The sequence below is a fragment of the Drosophila melanogaster genome, chromosome X (assembly GCF_000001215.4).
Source record: "Drosophila melanogaster chromosome X".
In the NCBI taxonomy this organism is placed as follows: domain Eukaryota; kingdom Metazoa; phylum Arthropoda; class Insecta; order Diptera; family Drosophilidae; genus Drosophila; species Drosophila melanogaster.
The window spans coordinates 4,418,134-4,444,834 of NC_004354.4; the positions used below are offsets into that span (position 1 = coordinate 4,418,134).

Genomic DNA, 26,701 nt, shown 5'->3' on the forward strand with positions numbered 1-26,701 from the left:
GGGGGGGAGAGGGGGTGGGTAAAAGTCCAGAGGGTGTGTTGACCCTTCTCTTTGAAAACTTTGGCATTTTCTTGCGCTTGTTCTTGCGGCACATTCACATGCTCTCCCGTCCATTTTAGCCATTGTGTGGCATAATTGCTGAACGCGTCGTCAGCCTGGCGCCTTTTTTATTGCAACGCCCCTTTGGCCAACACCCCATACACTCATGGAGTCATGGACTCAACAGCTCACCAGCTCACCAGCTCACCAGCTCACCAGCTCACCAGCTCACATACCCGAGCACACACACAGCCACACTCACTCACCCATACACATCCAATCCGACTGGCAAACAAACTTCGGCACACACGCACACAGCCGCAGGACCTGTAATGAGCTTCTGCCTCAGCTTTTCCAGCTTTTCCCTTTTCCGCTGGTCAGTGCAGCGGCACTTCAGGTTGCACTCGGCTATGTATGCATGTATGTATGTATGTGTGTATGTACTACCCTCTAAATGGAGCTCTAGAGATGATCAATTCTCGATACAAGGATCGATGGCTTTGGGACTTGTGATATTTCAACTGAGATCGCATATTAGAGATCTTCATTTTGTGAAATGCCTATGAATTCGAAGTTTAACATATATAATTTAGTATGAATGTTAGCAGAACTTGCTAATATTAATAGATAACTGAATATGAAATATTCGCGCCATTCTGAACAACTAAACTTCCCAGTGTATTACAAAAACAAATCTGATAAATATTTGAAAACCCAGATTTAAGGGCTTAATTTTCAAGTTGAAAAACTACATTAGCGGGTATCATAAAGTCGAAAAACTGCACTTTCGCAATCTTGTTAGTTATTTTTTTTTTTTTTTAGTAAATTCCTCTGCAGCTATGCTCTTTGCATAATAAACGGAAAGTTTGCTTTTTAGCGCATCATAAAAGTTCTGCCAGGTGTCATGTTTTCATTTACACTTTGCTCTCCCGCTTTGGCCCCCTGTTTGCCCCTCGGTTTTCCCTGTTTTTCCGCTTTTCCAGATGCACTGCATGGGGTGCCCGCTGCTGACGAGTTTTATGAGCGCCATAGAGAGTTTTGTGCGGCTGTTTGTGTTGCCGTTGTTAATGGAATCGTAGTTGGCTTTTGAAAGACTTGACACGAGTCAGACACTTGAAGGCAAACACACACACTTCCATTCGGGGAAATGAATAAATAAATATGTGAATAAAAGTTTTCAAAATGTTTCACAGCGCTGGCTGGTTGGAAAAGTTCACGTCTACTCGCTTCTCACTTCTCACTTTCCGTTTTGCCGATTTAGCACTGCTCCTCCAGAGTTTACTATTTTCATATTCAGACCGAAAATCGATTGACAAAATTTATAATTAATTTCAAATGGGTTTTACTCATTTGGCTCCGGACGAACGATGTGATTTTCTCATCTGTTTAGCCAACTGGTGGTGGGCCTCGAGAATTGATTTTCCTTAATTGGCCTGCACTCAAATCGAAAGTGGAAAATGCTCGTTTAATTAACAGAACAAGCTGAAAATGGCTTTCTAATATTTCTCTTGGTTTATTTATCGATCAAATAAAGTGCAGTGCAAATCAAAATTTAACTTTCAGCGTACTTTTCATGGTTCTTAGAAAGTTATTATTATTATTTTTTTTTTGGCAGGTTTATAGAACTTTGGCAACTTTTTTACGTTCTCCCCATTTTGCATTAAAGAGGAATCACTGTTAAAACGCAATGCATCCTGAACATTTTCCCTGTTCTATTTTATAATCAAGAAGAGTTTACTGTACCTCGGGTAACCGTCATCTATGCTTCTATCTGCCAGTGCTCTTCGTGTTTGTTTATAGATGGATATGGCCACTTTTGCTGGGGATCAGATCCGCTTTGGCATCCTTGACACATCCGCAACTGCCACACACACACCCACCCACAGAGCACAGCACCATACACTCCACACCCCACACCCCACACCCCACACCCCCATTTTAGCCCACACTTGGACATGAGTGTGGGTGCCTTGTATCTCACATGTCGTAGGTGGCTCTTGGCTTAGAAACGAAGACAACTTTGCCGTTTGCCCATTGGCAAGCAATCGCCCCGTCTCGCTCTGGCCGGCTATGGCCCTCTCTGTCGCACACACTGTCTCGCCTTCGTGGAGACATACAAACATTTCCATTTTCCCAGTGAGTGGTAAATTGTCAAGTGTTGGTGTTGGTGTGAATTTTGTGTACTTTGGCCACTCCTTCGCCATCGAGGAGATGCCCCCCCCCCCTCCTTTCACAATGTTTTTCCATCCTGTCTCGCCCGCTCTCTCTCGCACCGCACTACCCATTTCGCTCGCACACATAGCGGACTGCTGGTCTCTGTGTCTTGGCCAATCGCTTGTGTAAACACTCGAAGCCCAGACATTCCCTACGCCCTCAGAGCTTTTCACACAAAAAGTGTTGGCTGCACACACCACCGCCCACCACTTTTCCGCCCACCCGACGCCCCTGACACCAACCACTTTGGCAGACCCCCCCCCTTGAAATACTCCCAACCTGAAGACTACTCACCCCCCCCCCCCCCGCCCGAATGCAGACCACTTCTTACACTCGCAATAAATGTGGGTCTGAATCGAAGAAAATTGTAGAAATTTCTGAAAGTTTAAAACCACTTCAAATGACGGCGATAAGTGTGCTAAGATACCAAGATACTAAGATATTTTATTACAATAGCATGTGTTATTGCATACTTTTAGTGACGGTTATGAAACGTTTCAATTGCAGGTAGTGCAAATTTCAGTTTTTGTGCTATTAATAGAGAATGTTGTTTTTGCGAATATTTTGCACGAGTGTATTTCCCTTTTAGCAAGGCGATTATTCATATTGCAGCTTTGCAGCTGAGCTCTGGAGTTTGCCATCCATTTATCTTGGCCACATTGTTGGTGCTACCAACTTCGAACCCCTCCGCCCAATAGCCCCCCTCAACTCACTCCTCAACCACCCCCCTCCCCCTTCCCTCCGCCGACCCACGAGCTGTCCGTTTCGCTTGCGGCGCGGCGTGCAAAACGCTTTTGTGTGTTTAATTGCTTGTGAAGAGCGCTTTTCAATGGAACTGCCAAACAGCGAGAAGAAAGAAGAGAAAGTTGGGAATCGGGTAGGAGGATGGAGGAGGAGTCGGGAAGGAGAATCGAGAGACAAAACAAAAGCAGTGCAGAGAGGCAGAAAGAAACACCGGACCCGGGAAATCCATGAGCCGGAAGATGAAAAAAAAAAAAAAAAACGGAGGGAAAAGGAATATCGGGAAGGTGCATCTAATAAAGAGAATCCCTTCTCAAAATCCCTTCACAAAATATTTCTTGTATAAAAAACGATAGTTAGCAGTACACAGAAATTAAAAAACAAAAAGGTTTAATGCGTTGGCCAGGTAATTAGAAGAGTAAAGAAAAATATACAACAAATAATAAAAAACAAGCCAACAGTAAACATCGCACCAACTATCATTCATTATGAAATATGCTTAAATAGAAGCGTGCCAGTGTTGTTCTACGAAAGTTAGAAAACATCCAAAACTTTAGCCAAACGAGTTACTAAGTAGTCGTAGTATAACTTGTAAATATTTTACGCATTTGTAGCGACTAAACTTGCGTAAATCAATTAGGTAATCCCTAAAATCAGTGCTTTGATAGCAAATTAATATGATTTTACAATTCGATGATATTATCATCTGTTAAAACTCCCTGGAGTAAGCTTGTTAAGCTTACAAGGTAACTACACGATAATCCCCTCTGGAAACCCAATCTTTATTCCACTTCTCGCCGCAACGCGATAACGCCAAAGAAAGTGGACGAGAGAGGGAGAGAGAGGGAGCGAGTGAGTAAGTGAGATGGGTTCTCGGGGGAAATGCACTTTGTTTTTCACACATTGCCCTAACTGATTAACTTTTGTGTTGAGCTGAAAAAACAACAACAAGCGGCCAGGATGCAAGGACTATGCACAGAATGCATACACGCACACACATGACAGTGCTAGCACACATACACATGCACGCACACACAAGTAACAGCCAGACGCACACAGACAGCAGACAAAGCCGAGCAAACAACATTGAAAGTCTGTCTCTCCGACGCGTCGGCTGGCTGTTGTGTGTGTGCGTGTGTGTGTGTGATAGACAGGCGTAAAGTTAATTAAACAATAAATACACACACACACACAGAGACAGACCGACACACACACACACACGCACACTGACGCGACGCGTTAAAAATGGCGAAAAACTACGGACTACACTTGGCAGCCTGGCGTGAAATTCAACACAACATAACACACTCAAACACACACAGCTGCGGTGCGCGCATGCATCGGTGTGGGTGTGTGTGTGTGTGTGTGCATTGTCTGTTGCACTGTAATTGAGCAATTGCAGTGGCCACCCAACCACCCACAGCCCACGCCCACCCATTCAAAACGCCCACAATGGCTGGCAATTTACTTGACGCTCCAAAGTAGGCAACACTCGTCAGACGAACGAAGTGGGGAACAAAAAAATATAGGATAAAGGATTCTACAACCACAAAAAATGGCGGCTTAGATAATCATTTTCTGTACTATTATGCATTACTCTTTCGCCTCATTTCACCAAGTATTGGGAAATTTTAGTCATTCCCAATTTGTAGTATTGGGAATTGATTTATCTCAATATTTAGTTTACAAATGCATTTAGTTAGTTATTTGGGGATTGTATCATTACAATCACTTTGCTATAGAAAGTGAAAGTTATTTTTTAACAAAATACCACTGCTCAGCATATTACAAAAGTTAAGACCGCGCATTTGAACTATCTATAATTGGATTAGTACAAAAACGAAGAAAATAAAAAAGAACGCAAAAAAGCTTTAGTAAAATGCGAGGCATTATCATTCAGGAGCCGGAAAAGAGCAATATTTTGTAAAATTTAAACGCACATGTGTGATTTTAGCCATGAATTGGCTATATATTTCCGTGGGTGGACCTAAATATGGAACACATACTCAATATTCAGGGAAATGAAGGCAAAGCCCAGATCTTGTATGACACACCCACACACAGTAATAGGTTAGCATACATATATGTACTGTACATCCTGTTTACATAAGACTAGACATATTTACCATGTTATCCCCACTTTTGCGATGCTTTCCTTCTCTTTCCTCTCCACACCCAAGCGATATCTGATTTTTCCTCCCCCATTTTTTGGGTGGCTGCCATTGTTTTCCTTTGCCATATATAACATTTAATTTTATGCTAATTTTATCGATTGCCTCAAAACGTTGAGCAAGAAAAACAAGCGCCAGCTCGTAATTTTCCGAATCTTCGCTTCAGGCAATTGGAAATTAGTTGTAAGTGTGGGTGAAATTAATGCAGTATTTTCTGTAACATTTGATTAATGAGTTCCATCTCGATTTAAGGTGGCATTTAAGATCTAAATCTAAATTTAAATCCTCCAGTTCATCGGTTAATTAATTAAATATACAAATTTATTTGAATAAAACAGTGCCCTATGATAGGCACCATATTTGGCTTTCGTATAAATGTATTTTTCGATGCTTATACGTGTAAAGAATACACCAACACACGCAACACAAACAAAAGAGCAGCATCGCATCAGCAGCTTTCCAAAGTGTTAACCCATTCGTCGTCACCTTTTTGCCCCAAACATATTTAGATAATTTAACGCGCGCCGCTCGTAAATTTCCACAAACACTCACTTACACACACTCGCAGATGAGGAAGCGGCTTACACAGACGCACACATACACTGACAGAGAGAAAGATAGAAATGCCTCCACCCACACAGACACAAAGCAAACAGTTGCAGACACCCACGCACACACAGACACAACTAAACCATGTTAAGCAAATAAACAAGAGAGTGCGACAGAGAGCGAGAGACAGTAAAGCAGAGAGAGAGAGAGAAAGTCGCTGATAGAGAGGCAGATATGTAGGTGGGAAAAGAAAAGACAGCCAGTGAAATTAAATGCCGCAAATAAAGTTTTCCTCTGATAATTATGACCTCTCCACTTCTTTTTTTTACACACACACATCAACTTTTAATTAGCTACAAAGCGCCAGCAAAAAAAATCACTTAGGCGAGCGAATGAGAGTAGGATGCTGCGTAGGTGTAAGTGTAAGCTTTTTCAACACACCTCTCACACACAGTCACCACAGACACACACACTCTGAATCAATACTGAGAGAACTGGAGAGCATACGAGCACACGAGAGAGAGAGAGCCACAGAGACCCTTTTTAAAATGCCGAAAAACTTGAGATTTTCTGCATTTTGGTTGGTTGTTTATTAACACCTTTCCACTTTTGACTTTCACCGACTTTTTACAGAATTCGTGTCTCTTTGTGAACGCCATTCAAAAAAAAAAGTTTAGCGCCAAATGTCAAGAAAAGGCGATCGGAAATTGTTTCACACTTTTTGAAAATAAACAAGTTATTTTTTAGATTGATTTGTGTGTAATATGAATAATTTTATATTCAAATCATAAGCTGAAAATGTTAAAAAAGATTACAATTAATTGCCAAGTTGTTGAGTACGAAAAAAAGTTTTTTTTATAAATTTGATCACAGGTTTTGTGAAACGTTTTTTTTTTGGGAAGAGATATTTGAAGACCAATTAAGCCGCCTTTTCCACGCCTCCTTGTTCTTTCTTTCCCTCCTACCTCTTACCATACACCACTTCTTCGCGGTCTTCGTCTTCTTCCGTTTTGCACCCACACCGAGAAGACTCAAACTGCAACATCCCACTCATTCGAAAAACAAAAACCCACCGAAAAAAGAGATTCGAAAAAACCAACCAAAATCGAAGACGAAACGAAAAACGTCGCTGCTTTGCTGTAATTTTTCACACCACACACACAGACGTAAATGTTGTCACCTTATCGTGCGTCTCTTTCGCGCAGGAGAGAGAATTAGAGGTTCCATTTTGATTGTGCTCTCCCCTCAACGAGTGTGTGAAGGTGTGTGTGTTTGTGGTTAAACTTGTCACACAAGCAAAAGAGGAAGAAGCAAGTCGCTTGCCGTCTTCTTTTAGCACACAGTGAAGCCGCCATATTGCCGGCTCGCTCTTTGTCTCCTCTTTGGTTGTGTGCGTGAGTGCTTGTGTATGTGAGTACGTGTGACAAAATACATTTGGCTTCTTGGTGTTGGTGACTTGAGCCGGTTGCCTTTTCATTTGCACGCCTCTCGCCATCTGCCGTCTCGCTCGCACTTCTGATGTTTGCCCTTTACTTTTGGCGACAAGTTTGTCACACAACGTCGACGTCTCTGCTGCAGTCTCTGCCACCGTCGGCGTCGTTGCTGCTCTTCTGCTTTTTCGCACTTGGAAATTTCACGCTCACCGTTATCCCCTTTCACAAATCCAAAATCTTTTCATTTACATTTTAGGGACGCATAAAAGCTGCCAAAGCGGCTAACAAGCGTTTAGTTTTTGACGGGTTAAGGTGGTACAAAAGGTGGCCAGTGGGGGGTTCAAATTCGATGAGAGGTGTGTTTTGGGTGGATCCAGCTGGCCAGCGGCGGGTTAAGAGTTGGTGGTGGCAACTTACAGTTTCTTCCAACAAAGTGTCTGTAATCGCAAGTATTACAGAAGTCGAAAAGTTACCTTAAAGACGGATCGATTTATCCTAACTTTTAGGATATCTGCCAAGTTTGCCCTTATGTTATGTTGTCGTAAATGGGAGATTTATGTACGTCTTTTCGAGCAGTGTTTTTGATTGTCTGGAGGTCATTGTAGGTCAACTTTTGCGCCTTAAAGTGCTTCTCGCAGCCGCTTTATTTTATCTCTGCCTGGAAAATGCCACCCCTTTGGGCTGCCAGGCCGCCTCGTTTATCTCACCACACCGTCCCTACACCCACCAACGCCACCCCCTCCATCGCCCACCCCTCGACAAACATTTGACCATTGAAGCGCATTTTTCGCTTGCGCGTCATTTGTCAACTTGGCCGCTTCTTTTTTTCATTATTTGCTTCTTTGCGATTCTGCCACCCCTTGTTACGCCCCTCGTATTCGCCTCACCCCTCAGAGGCTGTGATTTAGTGTGCCTCTTTTTATTTGCTTCCAACTTCTGTATTCCTGCCGATTTATTTCGTTCGTAAATTGTGGATTTACGGTATTTATTCATCTTATCGTTTTCTTAAAAAAATTTAAGTGTCTTAGTTTTTCTAACTAAAAAAAAATTATTTTTAATGGTTTATAGCCTTTTTGTTTCAACTTAACAATTTTTTATGTTTAGGTTTGCATATTGTGTATAATTATGGTTTTTCTTGTTCTAATACCTTTAAGAGAATACCTACTTAAATTGTTTGTTTTCGGCCTTGAAATTAAATTATATTCTTTTTTCGACTCTCTGATCTTTTTATTTCTACTTAGGTTTCTTTTCCGTTAGATTTATTTAATTTAATGTTTTTTAAAATTTTACTTAACATTTTCTTTTTGTGCCTGATTTTTTTCTCCCACTCCTTCTCGTCCTCTTTTCTTCCGCCCCCACACCCACGCCCAGCACCACCTATTCTTCTGCTCTTCTTGCTGTAGTGGTGTCAGCTGCCTTGTTACTTCTAACACGCTGCTTTTGACGCGACGTCGCTGCCGCCGTTGGTTGGTGCCATTTCCCATTACACACACAGGCACAGGCACTCACCACACACGCGAGCGCTGGCACTCTCTCGCACACAGATGCACACGGACACCTACCTACACAGGCGTCAACTCAACACTTTTGGTTCGAGTTTTTGGTTTTCTTATTGGAACCCCGCAGTTCACTCATTCTCTCTCTCCCTCTCGCTCTCTCTCGCTTGCACACGCCCTCCGCGAAAGAAACTCAACACTCTCGCTCTCTCGCTTGCACCGAGCGCACCCCCATATACGGCCATCCCGCTCACTCGCCGCCCAGAGGCAACGGGAGAGAGCGAGAGAGCGAGAGCGGCGAGCAGAGCGAAGGCAGCGCAGTCGGCGTCCGTTTCGGCGTGTGTGTATTTCCAGTTTCCAGTTTGAATGCGACCGGCGTGTAGTTCGTGTCGTCATCGCCGCTCTGTCGCTTTTGTCGCCTGTCGTTTGTCGCTTTTGTCGCCCGTCGTCGTTTCTCGTCGTTTGTTGTTTCTCCCTACGTTCGTTGTTCGTTGATCGTCGTGTCGCCATATCCACATTCTTTATCCAAATCGCCGTTTCCCTTTTGTGCTCTTTTTTTTGCGTTCTTCCTTCTTGGTAAAAAAAGAAAAACAAACACAAACCAAACAAAGAAAAGCAACAAACAAACAACAGTTACAGCAGCCAGCTAACTAAGAAAACTTAAAACTGCCAAGTGAATTTGCAAAGCAAAAGAAACGAGAGAAACAGAACAAGGTTTAAACACTTTCGACGTTTTGCCGTCGCCAAAACAGAATACGAAAAGGCAAGCAAAAGTTCAAAACAAACAAAGAACCAGGAGAACATAAAACCTGATAAAGAACTCAAAACATAGGAGACAGAAAACTAATACGATAACCATAAAAACCGAGTAGGGAATTTGAAAACTCGAAGCTTAAAATCCAAAAAGAACCGATATTGAAAATAGAAATTGTAGAAACCATTGTTTATAGGTTGAGCCTTCTATATTAAATTATTGGTTCATTTACATTGTTAGTTTTTAGAGGCAGATCTCTAAAAGTTAATGAAAATTATTAAAGTTCAATAAACTAACGTCGGTTAAATAGGGAATGTCGAGGAAAAAATAATCAAATAGGATAAATACTTCAAAACACAAACAATCCGAAATGAATTATTAGATAAAACCAGGGGAAATTCTAAGGATATAACAAAGATTTTAAAAATAGATAGTTCGACTCATGCCTATATTTATTTACCCAATTCTTTGGAATTGTAATGAGCTTATCAATTTGAAAGAAAGAATCCATATCCTTCTAGAAACTAACTTTAATAATCAAACGGGAAATTTTTTTCTCTAAAACTTTTTTTTTTAAATAAATCTATCTAAATAACCGTCATAATGACGGTTCTCGAAAATCTCAAGCGGCGACCCCAACTAAAAATCATATTTACGTTTTTTATAGCAATGAAACATGAATTTTTTTGAAACAACAAGAAGAGAAATAAAGTGTACAAGTCAGTGAGTGTCCCAAACAAAAAGTTTTAAAAAAAAAGAAACAAAAACAAGTACCTGTAGAACAAAAACAAAATAAAGCATCTAAAAATTTCAAAAGTCAAACTAGAGAGATCCCTTTTTTGGAGAGATCGCCGTGGGAAACCCTTTCTGCATGACGCACTTGGTTGTTTGAAACGGTTATGTGATGAGATACGACGTCCAGGAGCTGCTATTTCATCAGTCTGCTGAGGATCCATTCGCCAGGTTCGCCAATGGGATGGCATATCATCCATTTCTGCAGCTAACGCAACGACCCACTGACTTCAGCGTTTCCTCGCTGTTGACGGCGGGTAGCAACAATAACAACAGCGGCAACACCAACAGCGGAAACAACAACTCCAATTCCAACAACAACACCAATTCAAACACCAATAACACCAACAATCTCGTGGCCGTTTCACCAACGGGTGGTGGTGCGCAGTTATCGCCGCAAAGCAACCACAGCAGCAGCAACACCACCACCACCAGCAACACCAACAACTCCAGTTCCAATAACAACAATAATAACAGTACCCATAATAATAACAACAACCACACGAATAACAACAACAATAATAATAATAACACAAGTCAAAAGCAAGGACACCACTTGAGCACCACCGAGGAACCGCCATCGCCCGCTGGCACACCACCGCCCACAATTGTTGGTCTACCGCCAATACCACCGCCCAACAACAACAGCAGTAGCAGCAGCAGCAACAACTCAGCTTCAGCCGCCGCCCATCCGTCGCACCACCCAACCGCCGCACATCACTCACCCAGTACGGGTGCCGCCGCACCGCCCGCCGGCGCCACAGGCTTGCCGCCACCCACACCGCCGCACCACCTGCAACAACAACAGCAGCAACAACAGCACCCGGCCCCACCACCACCACCGTACTTTCCAGCTGCGGCACTGGCCGCTCTAGCTGGAAGTCCGGCCGGACCGCATCCGGGTCTGTATCCCGGCGGTGGATTGCGCTTCCCGCCGCACCACCCAGGTGCCCATCCGCACGCCCATCATCTGGGCAGCGCCTATACTACCGCCGAGGACGTCGTCCTTGCCTCGGCCGTCGCCCATCAGCTGCATCCGGCGATGCGACCGCTGCGGGCGCTTCAGCCCGAGGACGATGGCGTCGTCGATGATCCCAAGGTCACGCTGGAGGGCAAAGACCTGTGGGAGAAGTTCCACAAACTGGGCACGGAAATGGTCATCACCAAGAGCGGCAGGTGAGTTCTATACTCATTTTACAGGGTATTAAAGGTCTCCCAACATTTAAGTGTGTAAAATCGAATCTCGATTAGAATTCGAACGAATGTAGCTTTATACAAAAGAATTGTTTTTGGATATGCTTTGCCGTCATATTGGCAAATAATTGTGACCTTTGCCGAGCTTTTGGCAATCGAGGGCACAGATCTGGGGCCGAAGGTCAGGTCACAGCCCGGGCAAGCAGCCTTGGCCACTTGAGCACGTGTGGCGACGTCTCAAGCTCCCGTTAGCGGTTAAAACCGATCCCAAGTTCCACGCCCAGTTGAGCTGAAAGTAGGTGAACAGACGCCCCCGTTCTTCTCCTTTTTGTCGTTTTTACATCTTTTTTTTTTTTTTTTTTTGTATAATTTTTCCATTTTTGCAGCAGCATGTCATCAGCCGCAGAAACTCAGACTCTCTCCCTCGAGAAGATGATGATGATACGATGATGATTATGCGACGACGACGACGTTGACATTCAAGCTGCGTTGGCGCGTGAAAATGCGTTTTGAGCTTCACACCTACTTGAGAAAGTATTCACTGAGACACACTCACACTTGGCCGCAGTGAATGGAGTGAGTGTCAAGTGAGTGCAAGATGTGGCCGCTGTGAATGCACTCAAAAATGTCGCCAATACTTTACGAAATATATGTAATTGCCATAAAGTCAGCAAAGGCTTACGTAACAATTTACATTTACAATTTCAATTAGAAGTGAACAAACATATTCTAAGCTCTGCACAGCGAAATAGAGACATTTACGTTTAACGATCACATAAAGCCTATTAGTTTAATGTGGAAAATCATTAACCAACTTTCAAAGATTAGTGCCAAATTTATAAGATTTCCTTTACAACTTTATGTTTAGCCATAAACTTGCGTCAAAATTGCGTTGTCAAAGCCCCCTTAATTTTTCTTCGCTTTTTACGGTAATTCATTTCATAGCTGGCCAAATTCAATTAGCTTCTGTTGCTGTTTTTTTTAAGCTACAAATTGCCTGACGCCTCGGTTAAGCCTCTTTGGCCAACGCCTTCTACGCCGCCTTTTCCCAAATACTTAATTATATGCACATATATATATATGAATATATATATATATATATATGCATATAGTTTCAATGCCAGTCTGGCGGCGTGGGCGTGGCAACAACACCAATAGAAAGTGGAAATAAGCGCAAAAATAAAATATTTGCAAATAGTTTTGTGTGCTGAAAGTTGGGAATACGTCTGGCCAGGTGTCTAGGTCCACTGGCCACGCCCCCAACCGCCCAACGCCCCCCAACTGTATGCAAGTAGTTGCATTTTGTTGTTGGTTGTTCGCACTTGGGAAGTACACAAAAAAAAAAAAAAAACAAAACAAACGAGAAACAAAAGCACGAAAAAGTTGCTGAAAATTATATTTTTTCGAGCTTAAGTAGTGGGGCTCTCTTCCTGGCCATATCCTTAAGCTCATTAGCAGTTTGGCGATTTGAAGTGTGAAACTAAACCAAGTGGCCCAGCCAGCCAACTACAAAATCCCACTAAAAAAAAACTAAAAAAAAAAAAAATAAAATGAAACAAGAAAAACAACGCAACCACATCCATATTCACTTCGCAAGTCGGTGAACAAAATATGTGCACTCAGAAAAATTGCAGTTTAATGGACTGTATATTAAAGTCCTTTCTGTGGCAAATGCTGTATTTTAGGCGCATTTCTTAGTTAGTAAAGTTTGATAATTTCATTACAATGAAAATTATGAATACTGATTAAAACGAGATATTTGCTTTAGATTAGCTGGGTGGCATAGGCGAATGCAATTTTCTCTCCGTGCTGCCGAGTTCATGACCCTGCAAAAGGAGGGGGGGGGGGGGACTTGCCCCAAAGTGTGGCATGCAATTGTTGTAAAAGGGGGCGTGGTGAGGCGGCCCATGGATGAGGAATGGGAGCAAGTGAGATGGGCAGAGAAGGGGAGCCACGAGTGGCTTGTAAAAGTTTTAAGTACTTGTACCTAGCACACATATGGAGATTATGGCAGTGTGTAAGTTGCAACTTTTTTGCACGCCACACACACACACACCACACTTCGTTGTTCTTGTTTTTACCATTTTTGCTGTTGCATGCTTGCGAGACGTGCGAAAAAAAAGCAACAACCAAATGGCAAAACAGCAAACGGAATTATTGTTGCCGCTTCTGTTGCCGTTGCCCCATCATCATCAATGTCAAAATTATTGTTTTTCCTGCCGCACAAGAACCCCCCCCCCCTCCACCTCCACCACACCGGTGGAAAACACCATGCCACCCTTTTTCGACTCTTCATGTGAGTGCCACTTGAATGTTTTGCGAGTGGATTTGCATTCACTTGGCTCGATTCAATCGGTTTTTGTGCCTGTTTTTAGCGAATTTCGATTTCGATTTCGATTCATTGATGCAATGATTTGGAGGCTTGTGGCTATAGTTTTTCATTCACAAAAGTTCACAGCACAGCTCCTTCAGAATGACGTGTATTCCCATAGTCGTCTCAATACGGTGCTCCTACTTCACTTACTTAAGAACTAAAATTAAATTTCACTTCAGATTGCACTTGCTCTGCAATTTTTCTCAATTTGTCGCTGGCAATTATGTCGCTAAAGCAAATAGCGTGAAATCTATCTTCGTTCTGCTGCTTGTTGCTGTGACTTATCAATTAATTGAAATTGCTGTCTAAGCGCAAATAAATAAAGTCTCCCCTCGTTTTCCACACCCCTAAACATTTGGCGACACTTTCAGTGCGAGAAGTCAAGGAAATACGATTTGAAAAAATAGGCAAGCCATTGAAAAAAAAAAAAATCTATAAAAAATGTCAGAAATTATCAAATGTTGACCCCAAATGAGAGCAAAAATAGCATTTCGATGTAGATAGAAGATGGTGCGAGATTGCTTTGATTTTGCCAGTTTTTAGCTAATTGAAAGCGGCAATTTATTGGCCATTGGAAAGATTCTATAAACACGGACTTAATAGCAGTTATTCTGGGTTTTTAGTCACCGAGAAGAAAATCAATCATTTTTTTTTTTTTGTATTGTAATATGTTGTGCATGTGATTAGAAAATATGACGATGACTTGTCTTTTTGTACCACATCATAGTTTCTAATTGATGTCGGACTTTGTGACAGGCATGCGATAATGTGACAAGACAAAAATATTTAATGACACGCCACAGGACACCCACTCTTTCCAAGTTTTTGGAAGTTTTTTTTTTTTTTTTGTGTTTTCGGGATCAGGGGTCAGACCCTGGGCAACCGCCTGTCAAAGTTCACTTGTTTAATTTTCATAAATAAAAATTTTCCATTTCCTACATATTTTGTTGTTCCCTTACTCCTTCGATTACTTCCATTTTCGTTTTGGGTAAAAACTCAGCTGACGGCGACAAAACGCAATCAAAGTGCACTGGCCTGCCCCGGGCCGCCCCCTCCTAACGCCCACCTCCTCGAAGCCGTAGGCTCAATTAAATGGGCGTGTCCGCCTTCTAGTTTTTTATTTTTCCTTTTTTTTTTTTTGTTCATATTTCCCCACAATGCCATTAGCGGGCGGGGAAAAGGGGTCAATTGGGGGTTGAGGGCGAAATATTGTTATAGTGCACACACAACCCCTGAAGAGCCACAAGTCCCACCCACAATACCCCATTTCCCATTTTCCATTTTCCCTGCTTTGCCATCTTGGAAACGTTTTTCATAATTGTGTTAAAATTGTCGTCCCGCAAAAGGGGGCAGGAAAAATTATCGATGTGCTAAGTTGACAAATATGCGAAGGTGAAGGGGGTTACGAAAAATGCCCCTTCTAAATTACACTTAATTTGCTTAGTAACTTGGAAATTTCTTTGGTTCTACGCTGTAATTTTCCATTGTGCTATTTGGGCAAAAACCTCCTTACAGCGCCCATACCAAATTCACTTGACAATTTTCAGTTCGATAAAAAATGCATAATAATTGGCATAGCGATAGATTGACCCTCCGTGCGGTAGATACACATATCCTTTGGGTTTCGTTCGACTCTTGGAAAATTCATGAGTCCATTGGATAATTTGCACGTAATTTGATTTCAAATTGATTTCGCCGGCTTGTCGTGTAGAGCGTATGGAAAATTGGTGGGATCCTGCAGATAACTGCACACATCGTAACCAGTAATTATTTACAACAAATTTGTTCAAATGGCCACTGGGCAATTAGCTACTTTTCTTTGCAACGAAAGATACGCATATTGCAATAGTTTTTTTTTTACAAAACATTTACTACATTAAAATTTGGTATGAACCATCATTTCATTAATAAAACAGTGTGACTTATTATTTTGTCTCAGTCGACATTAGATTTGGTTATCTTAGCTTCTATTTTCATATTTCCGAGATCCCGGTTTTTTATATGATCTTTGCAAGACACTCATTTCTATCATGGCCGATTGTCGGACAACGCGGAATGCAATTTAAACCCTCCAAATAAATATTTCTACCTATCGCCATTATGTGAATTAAATGAAATAAAACCAGTTTGGTCAAAACTACAATCCACACCACCCAAAAACTGAAAACCGAAATCCAAATACGAACACGACGCTGCTTAAATTACAATAAAAATGTCATAAAAAAATCTTAACAAATTAAAAAGCGACAGGCATTGGAGAGAAAGAAAGACAGCAAAACATTTAAGTGGCGCATTTTGGTGGCTGTTAATTTAAATTGCATTTACGCCTACTTTGAATTAAATGGAAATTAATTTGAGGAACACCAAAAATTCATTTTTCTTTTTTTTTTTTTTTGGTTCGGCTAATTAAGTAAGCGTTTCCGTCGCCGGTAAAAATCCAAGTTTCCCCTCAAACAAAAAAAAAAAAAAACAACTAAAAATAAAGCGCCCACGCAGCGGAAGTTGCAAGTTGGAAATTGAAGCGCTGCTAGCGGTTCTCCTAACTTGGCTTAATGACGTCTGAGTTTTTGGTCAGAGAACCGCAACCAGCCGAAAATTGATGGTAACAAAATGCCGCTAAATGGTTTCGGTCTTAAACGAGAGAATTCAGCTGTTTACACGCTCCGCTTGGCTAATGAGACGTCAGTTTTGGTGGGCAACTGATAAGCCTAATGGGTGATTATCACATTTAAGGTGGAGGTGTTGAGAATGGTGCACTAACTGCAAAGTGAAAGAAACGATGGAAATGTACACAGTGGGCACAGTGGAATGGAACATCGGAACGTTGGAATGAGACACCAAGAAAGTCTTCAGTTCGCAAAGAAACTTCATGATGAAGGAACTCCGGATTTGGTACAAATTTACAGACCCAATCTTACGACAACTATAAGCAACGTGTGGAATTCGAAACAGCCCGCCTTGAACTGCATGGAATGGAATATTTAAAACGCATTTGCTGGCTTCCAACTTTTTTCTCCGTCTGATATTCCCTTTTCTCCACGAACAACTTGGAAATGCACAAAGCAAACAAGGCAAAATATGACAACCAACAACGACAGCAACAACCCAAAAGATGACGATGATGACGTCCTTTATAATGAACAACATGAGTTCAGAAGAACCCAAAAAAAGAAGAAAGGAAAGAAAATAAGAAAAACATAAGCAAAAACAAAAAATAAAAAAAAATTCGCACAAAGAATGGGGCAAGATACAACAAAAAAAAAAAGGGAATACCAACAACAACCTTAAGACAGAGAATGTCAGGCGAGTAAGCAAGGAGAGTGCGAGCGAGATGTCCGCCGAGGTCTGAAAGAGACAGAGCTAGCGAGGACGAAGACGGCGTCTTTTTGGCGCCAGAAAAATAACGACAATGCCTGACGAATGTGCGTGGAGTGGTGGAGTCCGCTTAAAAATCGGATCGTCAAAAGGGGAGGGGATCAACGACGGCTGGGTTCAAATATATATAGCACTAAAGATCAAAGTTTTCGAAGACCTTTAAAGTCACAGAATTCAAACTTACATGCTAAATTGTAATACATTTTATAAGCTTCTATTAACTTTGCCGATCTCATAAATCGATTTGTTAATCGAAATTTTTGGAGCTAATATCGTGGCTGTTGCTGTTTTTTCGTCAGTCGGTTTGAGTGGGACTGAGAACAATGCATTCAAGTTGTTAGCTGGACATGTGTTTGGCATTGGCGCTCAGTGAGTAAAAAAAAAACCGCAGGAAAAAGCCTCTCTCAAAAAAGCAGAGAAAGTGATCGAGCGCAGACGACAAACAAGAAGAAGAGGCTGCAGCGACGGCAACAGCAACAAAAAGAAGAAGCAACTGCGAAGACTAAAAGAAATGTCAAAAACAATGAGAACGGTCGAATGAATTTGACAAACATTTCCTAGATGTGCGATGGCAGATCAAAGAGAATCAGCCGGCAGAGCGGCAGCAGCAACAAAGTCAACGACAATCTGTGGCCATCTCACTCGCACTCACCGTTCGCCAAAGTAGTCAAATTAGTTGTCTCTTTCACAAAAAAAAAAAAAACAGCATCCTGTGATTTCAGATCTCTTGATTAATATTTATTATCAACTATCTTCAGTTATCTATGGTTCTTGCATTTTTTTATTCTTTTTTTTTTATAAAATTAATATTTTTTTAGTTTATTGCAATGTCGTAAATGTTTTGATTTCATACGGAATTATTTTTAAAATTCCTACCTTTCGTTACCATTTTTTTTTTTTGTACCCTGTTCGGTAAGCCTTTGTCCTCGTGGCAAATTCACGCGTTCGAGGCGAACCCGGCTTGGCTTTTAGCATTAGTTTACACTTGATTAGAACGCTAATTGGCACAAAAAAAAAAAACAGAAAAAACTCGATGGCAAAAAGGACGCTCACTGAGCTGGGAAATTTTCGCGGAAATGTGGCAGGCAGTTAAGCTGGTCCCCAAATCCGTTTGATCTATGCGATATACCTGAACCTGATCTTATCTTCGAGTTTGCCTGTTTTGATGGTATTTAAATTTTCCAGAAATTAGAAGTATCACTTTCAAAAGGTGCCCTCGTCGTTACTTCATTCATGTTGACCAAAAGTTGTGGACTAATATGAGCGGGAGTTGTGTTGCTAAATGTTGCTAATGTTGCTTGGCCAGTGGCCAGTGGCCAGTGGCCACGAATATGCAACATAACTGTCAAAATATTAAAATAAATAAATGTTCAAGAACTTGCATTACCTGCTCGACCCTTATCAAATTGCCCCAGAGTTATGGCTAAACAAATGACTTAACTCGTTTGAATTAGATTTTCAGAAATAAATTTCTAAAAATGGAAATGCTTAAAATGTCAAATTCAGGACTTTTAGTTTAATGCAATCCTTCGTCTTCCTTTCCCACTTCCCCGATTCTCCCTGTCATTCTTGCCACTATATGTATGTATGTACATATGTATGTACGTATGTATGTATAGTCTGGTCTGCCGAAGTTTTCTGAGTCTCAGGCGACGCTTTATGAATTTTAAGTGGCAAAAATTGACGAGTTGCTTTGGTTTTATTTTTTCTTTATTATTATTATTGCTGCTATGCACATGTCTATGTATGTGTGCATATTTATTTAATATTTTCTGGGCTGAAAAATTATACAAATTGTATGGGGCATTTGGTGCGTTTTAACTGCTCTGCGTGTTCTGTTTGCCTGATTAGGCTGCCAAACAAAATCCGATTCGAGTGACTGAAACTGAAACAGAAAAGAACAAACATCGGCACAAAATACACCTACGTTTTTGGTAACACACACGAATTTATGTTGCCACTTGATTTTTATGAATAAAAATTCTTCTTATTTCGGTTTCGGTTTTCTGGGAAAATAAAAATCAAATTTATGTAGCACCTACGACATGGCCCCATACCAGTTTTTCCTGTCGTGCGTTTTCCACGAGGAAAATTAACACGAAGCCAAAAGGCAATTACGCACGCACATCTACATAGAGAGTGGATAACGAGAGGTCTTGCTCGAAATGCAGTGGGCACTTGCAGGTTGATGGGTCAATGGTGTGCAGATATCACCAAAGAACTCTTGTTGCACTCAAAACATGCATTACATTATTCAGTCAGATTGATACAAGTGAAATATGTATGTTCCAAGTCTGCCATTATTGTGTGTGGCGTAATTAGAGAGGTGTCACTGTAGTGGCACTGAGTTGTTGTGAATGTGGGTTTTAGGTGTCAATGACGTGTGCTATCCGTTTGCATTCAGCCTAAGCCCTTCACCATTTGTGAGATTTTGTGAGAAATTCAACCCATTTAACAACTGCAATATAAATTACAATATATATGTATATAGAAATATTTACTATTCAAAGCTCCACTAGTTGTACACCAATAATTACACCAATGACTGCAAAAGCCAAAGCCAAAAAAAAAAAACCCAACAACTAAGCCCAGAACTACTACAATATGTTCACCAACATTTACACCAACGAACTACTGTGTACTGATCTAGAACGCAGGAAACCTGCTAAGGAACATAGCTCTTTGCATTCGACTTCCTATCTCTGTCTGTGCAACTCACTGACTCTTTTGCACCTTCCACCGCTATTTTGTGTGTGCAGTCAATTGACGGCAAACAAAAGTTTTGCAGTCTGTGCTGCGTTTTGCCCCACTCCCCCACACTTTCCAAGCCACTCCATCTAGTGGGTGACGAAAAAAAGGAGGTATACATATATATATAATTTCACAGCAGCACCAAAACTTTTTTTGCTTTATGCCTTACATATGTATGGTGTTGTTTTGCTGTTATATTTTTATGTATGTTGTTTTGCTTTTTGTTGTTTGTCTGCCTGCATCGCGTTAATTGAGTGTGAAGTTGGGCTTTTGTTGTTGTTGATTTTAATTGTTAAGCAACAAAAGGCGCGAAATATGTTTTAGCTGTTTTGGCTTTTAATTAAGCTGCCAGCCCGAAAAAAAAAGTTGCGCGCAAAACGTAAGAAAAAATCCCAAGTGAGGCGAAAATAAAGAAACGTACGAAGCAGTAGATTGCGTGCAAGTGGCAGTAAAAAGTGTTGATTTCATTAAAAGCATTAAAAGCAATTGCAGCAACAAAGTCAAAGTCGCACTCTCCATCTCCTTCTGTCGTTTTGGCCGCTCTGGTTAAAAAATATATTTTCTTTTTTTTTTTTTTTTGTTTTTCGTTTTGTGATCGTGTGTTGACTGCATTTAATTGTTGTTGTGCACATGCTTTTGATGGCGACGTCAGCGTCGCTGCCCGCGTTCATTGTCACTTTGAGTTAACAACTCGATTACACGCTCTGCCTCTGCCAGCGTCGCTGTCGACGTTGCTGTCATCGCCGCCGGCCATGTGCAATTTTTTGAATTATTAATGAATCTCAGCAACGGCCGCAATAAAACAGCAGAGAAGCCAGAAAGAACGAAACGAAATCAAAGCTCCCAACTTACCCATACCCTGGACTCCTTATTTTGTCTTTTATGCTGCGAAAGCATGCTTCTGGAACTTCCGGCAGAAGAAATCATTTTTGTTGGTTACCCGGAATCTTCAAACAAAGTATTTAACCAAGCCAGCTAGTTTTTATTGCCATTTTGAAAACCCTAAGTAATATTTTCGACTGCAACAGTCACATAAGCGTGTCTGTACCAAATTGCACATTTCCACCTACTTTTCAAAAGCTCTGGTATCGAAAATACCCATCATTCATTACAGGGTATAAAAACGGCAGCAGAGGAAGAGCATGAATAAAGCAAAGCAAGTGGTGTGTAAGGCAGCCGGATCGTGTTAATAAAAAACAATTAATATTAAGTGTATGTTTAGTGCGGCTCTTGACGCTGTTGCTGTTATTGTTGCTCCTGTTGTTGCTGCTGCACTCGTTGATTATTTGTACTATTAACGCGTTGTCGGCAGAACTCGTTATCTGCCGTCTCCCTCTCGTCGCGTGTAATTACTTTTAGTTGGTCATAATTTGTCAATAGCTATTTTGTTGCACTGCCAATTGCCAGGCAGTCGTCAGCAGTCAACAACAATTGCAATACCCAAGCAACAACAAAAAAAAAAAACCAATGCAACGGAAGTGCAAGTGTGCAATCGTGTGTGGAGAAAGAAAGAGAAAAAAGACAGACACAGTGATAGATAGAACGACGGAGGGGAAAACAGAAAGTGGAACAAGTTAGGTGACAGGCAGAAACAACTTGGCCAGATTCAAACTGTGATTGACAACCGTCAATTGCGGGAATTCACATCGCCTATGGAATTCCATTACTCGCCGCTCGTTATTTGCTACTCGTTGTTATTGTACCGTTAATTAAAGAATATAGTGCGAGGATAGTTAGAAAAACTTTGACAAGAATAGTGGCTTCTCTGATGCTTAGTTCCTATTGTGCAAAAACACACTCGCTACTCTTTACTCGCTGCTCAACAATTTGTTCGTTGATTTTTCGCTTAATTACTGGATGAATTGGTGGCGTATTGTTACTTAAAGTATGTCGAGAGGTCAAAAGAGTTAATTTTTTTTTGATAAATCTGCACTCGTTACTCTTGCCTTCAAAGTGCTGGTTAATTAGCATAATTGAGATAACTCGATGGCCGACTCGAACGCACACAATAGTAGGTAATCCCCATTTAGCAAGACCCCGGTCCCTTCGGGCTTTCCTCCCTCTTCCGGTTCTCTTCTTCTCTTTTTCTCGGTCCGCTGGTCAAATCCCTCTCACTCAACCTGTTCCCGCTTCCCTGCGCCGGCGCCTGAGCAAATTTGAACGGGCAAAATAGCACATAAAGTGAAGACAAAGGGAGGCGGATGAAGATGAGTATGGACAGGGCCCAGAAAGGGGGAGAAGGTCAGCTGCCTAAAGGGATCTGATCGCAACCCTCGGGGGTTTGTTTTTGCCTTTCTTTGTTTGATCCGTACCTATAGCGCCAGGTAAGCCACATCCTCTGTCCTATGTTCTCGGATCTCATCCTGATTCCACCTCTCATCTCTCAGCTTCTCCCCCCGTTTGGTTTTGTTTGTTTTTCGGTCCTTTTCGGTCTCTTGGTTCTCCCTTCATGTCTTCTTCATATGGCCACTTGTCCAGTGTCGTTTGTATCTGCATTTTATTATCATCAAAGGCCGCTGGGCTTTTTGGCTTCCTCCTCTTCTCTGTGCCCTTTGCCGATCCCTGTATTTGGCCCTTCATCTAACTACAGACATACAAAGTAGAAAGTCCTTATTTTGAGCCCTATAAGTGTTCCATGGTTTTCTAGAGTTCATTATAGAAATGCAGTTTTTTTTTACTGTCATAAAATGCTGCTAGTGATTTTTCGAGATCACTCGTCTGTTTGATACTTCTTATCCTGCCTTCTTTGACTTAATCATTCAGCTGGATAAATTATTGAGTTGAGCTTTAGTTTCCCCAGTAGTTTTTCCCCTACTTCTCATCTATCTCACTGGATCTCCTCCCGTCAGGTTGCGCCCCTGGCTTCTCAAGGAGCGTAGGGCCATTGGCAAAAGGTAAACAGACCACAAATTGGACAGTGGAACACATGTTTGGCGCGTTAAATGCTCGAGCGTGTTATTTATAACGTTTTTTATGCGCTCAACAGCTTCGCAGCCGGGCCAACCACTTGCTCTCTCTGTGCGCCGTCGTCTTCCTCTTCCACACTCTCTTCAGTCTTCCTGGTCGTCTTCTTGGTGCTGAGCCATGCTGGTGGTGTTGTTGTTCTTGTTAAGACGCGTGTACCCAGTTGCCCCTCGTGTTTTGGCCAGTTGCTGCCGTTGTTGTTTGGTCAACACCTTTTGTAGACTCTGGCTCCGGGCAAAAACGAAAAAGAATCCCCCCGCCGTCTTCTCTTCACTGTTGAAGAAAGGGGCTCTGAAGAAACTAAGAGCAAACATGAAACAAAAAAAAAAAAAAAACAAAAAAAAACGGCAGCAGTTGTAAGTTTCTGTTTGTTCTTCGTCGTGTTTCGTGCGACCGCAAAAATATGCGTATGGCCATCGTCCCTTTTTTGGCCTTATGACAGCCATCGGTCATCGGGGTCTCATCGAGTCCTTGAGCACAACTGACACACCAGCACACGCAATGTCGTACGGAGCGCCACCAAAAACCAAAAGAATTCCCATTCTGGATCAAGATCGGTATCTCAGAAAGGCAGTTAAGGCGTCTCAACTCGATGAAAGTCACGAAGAGTGAAAAAGAATTGTATAATACGAAGCGGTAATATATAAAATTGGTTAGAAATATTAGATCAAGATGTGGCGCGGAAAACATTCCACAATCTTCAAACGCTGCTTCGTCAAATATGATTTTGTGGCAGAGCCAGTTGGCTGCAGTGCAACTTGCTACCAAATCTCTGGAAAAAGAACAAGCCCCAAGCAACAGGAGATTCTGCTGCAGCAGAAAGCAAAATAATCGCACGGTTTCGAGAAGAAACCCAACAGAATTCAACAGGTGAACACAGTAGATCTTTCTGCCGAGATTCTTCCCCTGGGGTTCTTTATATTTCCTATATTTCTTTTTCGTTTTTTTTTTTTGTTTTTTTTTTTTTTTTTGGGTCTTATCAGGGGAGGATTGGGAGGAGGTTTCTGCGAATCGTGTTGATTTGATTTATTTAAAACCAACAAAACAAAACGCAAAGGCTGGCAACGAGAGAGAATGCGAATTTATTGCTGTTCGATCATAAATAAGAATTATATAAACATGCGTTTGGGACCTCAGTGCACACCACCCATGAATGGGGCCCTCTCTTCTTCTTTTGTTGCTGTTGTTGTGTTTCTCCTGTGGGCTGAAACAAGTTGCAGTATGTTGTCCGTCTTCATCATGATGAAGATTATGATGATGGGGCTTGGAGTTCGCCGTGTGTGGGACACATTAGAATCCGGTCCTTGGGCTGTCCTGTCTTTCAACCGCATGTCGGTTATGTTAACAACATTTAAACGCAGCTCGTTTAGAATCTGAATCTTTCCCATTGAGAAACTGGAAACTGGAACTGCGAACCCGGAGCACTGGAGCCTGGAGCCTGGTGCCTGGTGCCCGTGGAACGTGGTACCTCGAGCCTAGGCTCGTTACGTGCCCTCCGCCTTGTTGACTTTGAGGATTTATGAGTGTCTGACGTGTGTGATGACTGTTATTAGCTGCGTCCGCGTCCTCAAACCGAGCTTACAACAATTCAACCAACAACTTGCCAACAATCACAGCAACCAGGCAACAATGCATGCGGCACTCAGAGAAAAAAAAGGGCATATAAAAGACATTTGATGTTTTTATACCTTCATCATCGACTTGCTATCTTTCAAAGAATACTATTATGTAATTTGGTCTCTGGGGAAAATTAAAAATGAGTTTGAAAACATTTAATAGTATAGATATTATGCACAGTGCAGAACAACCTCCACGTTTCGCAGTTTTCAGAGCTGTTTAAACGGATGTGCGGATGTGTGCATCGACATGGCCATTGGTGTGCCTACCCCCCCCCCCCCTCCTCCCCATCACACCATCACCATAAACTCCCCCTTCTGAATCATCATCATCATCATCATCTTGTTGGTCGTGATCGTGATCCCAACCACTCAAGAAGGATCTGCCTGGATCTTGGTTATGTATTGTACAGGGGAGAAAAGCAATGCAAACAAACAAACAGAAACGCGTTAATGGCGCCTACCACCATAATTTAGACATTAAACGTGGGCGCTGGGGGCGTGGCAGCCATCGAGACTGTTTGTTTTAGCGATTACTCACTGTACATCAAATTAAGTTAAGTGGGGGGGGGGGGAAACGAACCACCCTGTGGCATTTCGAAGGGCTTATAAATAAGAATATCTTTTGATTAAAATGTGTGTTAAGAACTGGTGTTTTTTTTTCGTTTTTTGTTTTTAATAAATTATGACTAAATCAATTTAATTACTACTGTACGTTACATGTGCAGAACCTGAAATATTTATTATTATTTAAAAATCATATTTCACAGCTGACAAAAATAGGTTTCCCACCCGGTTATTTATAGCCAATTAATTATGATTGCCATAAAACCATTGGACAGTTGAAACTACTCGTAAAGGAAATAATCATATGCATTCCTACTTATTATTTATTTTGTTCTGCCCCTTTAATGGCTTTCAACTGCGACAATTTGTATGGAGATGAGCTCAGTCAGCTTACATTCGATGGCTCTTCTAAATCCACTCCGCAGCGTCCAATCGTAGAGCATCTTGAGCTCATCTTTCTTTATCTGTTCGCTTTTGAGCTCACTTGAGCACTAAATGTGCATAAATTACTTACACTTTGGCAGGCAAACATTGACAGGGAAAAAATAAAAAGGAAGTCCAAAGCTGGGGGGCCGCGCCCACTCAACCACCCACCGAACCGCCCATCGAACCACCCAGCCACCACTCCACAAAGAAAACTTGGCCAACGAGCTGCAAAGCATTTGACGCACAATTTAATTAAATATAAGACAAACTCTCTCTTTCTCTTTCTCTGGTTCTGGTTCGGCCCCCCCCCCCTTCTGACAAAATGTATTTAAAACTTGGCCATAAATAATTTAGCACCAACTTTGGGGTCGTCCGTGTATCTATGAGATACTTTCTTGCAACCGCCCCCATTTCCCTGCTGTCTTGTTGCAAATGTCACTGGCGCTACCACTTGGGAAATATTCGCCTGTGAAATCGCATCTTGGCCAAAACCAACTTGAGACACGGGCCAAGAACCTAATTGAGGTTGAACCAATTAGTGGCGGGTCGCCGGGGATCTTTGCCCCACAAAAAAAGAGCCAAGGCAAATAGATAGGCAAACAAGAGCCTACAACAAGTTCGCCACGCGATAGATTCCAATTTCAACTTTGCAAAATGTGACTGCAATTTGGTATTTAAAGTTAAACATTTTTGTATTTTCCTCATTCTCTGGAAATAATTGAATTGATTAGGCTTCTAACTATATGTATGCATATACTCGCATGCTATAATCTAAATCAATCATTATCGTCGCATATAGTATATGTAAACGTTTTTTGATCTTTCTATAAATGCAAATCGGAAGCATCATATTTTATTTAACCGATTTGCCTGCGTTGCATGTGCGACAAATGAAAATGAAATAAAAATTGCCGCTAAATTGTTATGCCAATTGTTGTTGCTGCTGCCTTTGATTATTGTGCGAAAAGTCACACAACTGACGAAGCCGACGGCGTGCATATTAAACAGGCTAAAAGCCAGAGGAAACTGAAAATTATTAATAAATGAATGCAAATAAGCTGGAGGGGGGGGGGGGGGGGCTATAAAAAAAAAAAAAAACGCACACTCCCCATACTGACAAATCAAAAGCAAAATAAAAAATTTAAAAAAAGGGTTAAGAACATTTCATGCATGCAAATTAGCTGGAGAGCAAGAGAGATGGCCAATGGGCGGACCAAGCGAAAAAACTGACCGGCAATCCAGAAA

At 41.7% G+C, this 26,701-nt stretch overlaps 1 protein-coding gene and 1 long non-coding RNA gene across 8 annotated transcripts in view; one reads left to right on the top strand and one right to left on the bottom strand.

Annotated features, from left to right (window-relative positions):
- lncRNA:CR32773 (long non-coding RNA:CR32773) overlaps positions 1–26,701 on the bottom strand; it is a 223,710-nt gene that overhangs the window by 30,458 nt on the left and 166,551 nt on the right. The window lies entirely within an intron of this gene.
- Positions 1–26,701, top strand: part of bi (bifid) — a 72,792-nt gene that overhangs the window by 5,278 nt on the left and 40,813 nt on the right. For 4 of the 7 annotated variants that reach the window (NM_080331.3, NM_001297932.1, NM_001169191.1 and 1 more), the window contains 1 exon segment: positions 10,065–11,365. In NM_080331.3, coding sequence (NP_525070.2) covers positions 10,302–11,365 — 1,064 coding nt within the window. In that variant the 5' untranslated portion in view covers positions 10,065–10,301. 7 annotated transcript variants of the gene reach the window in all.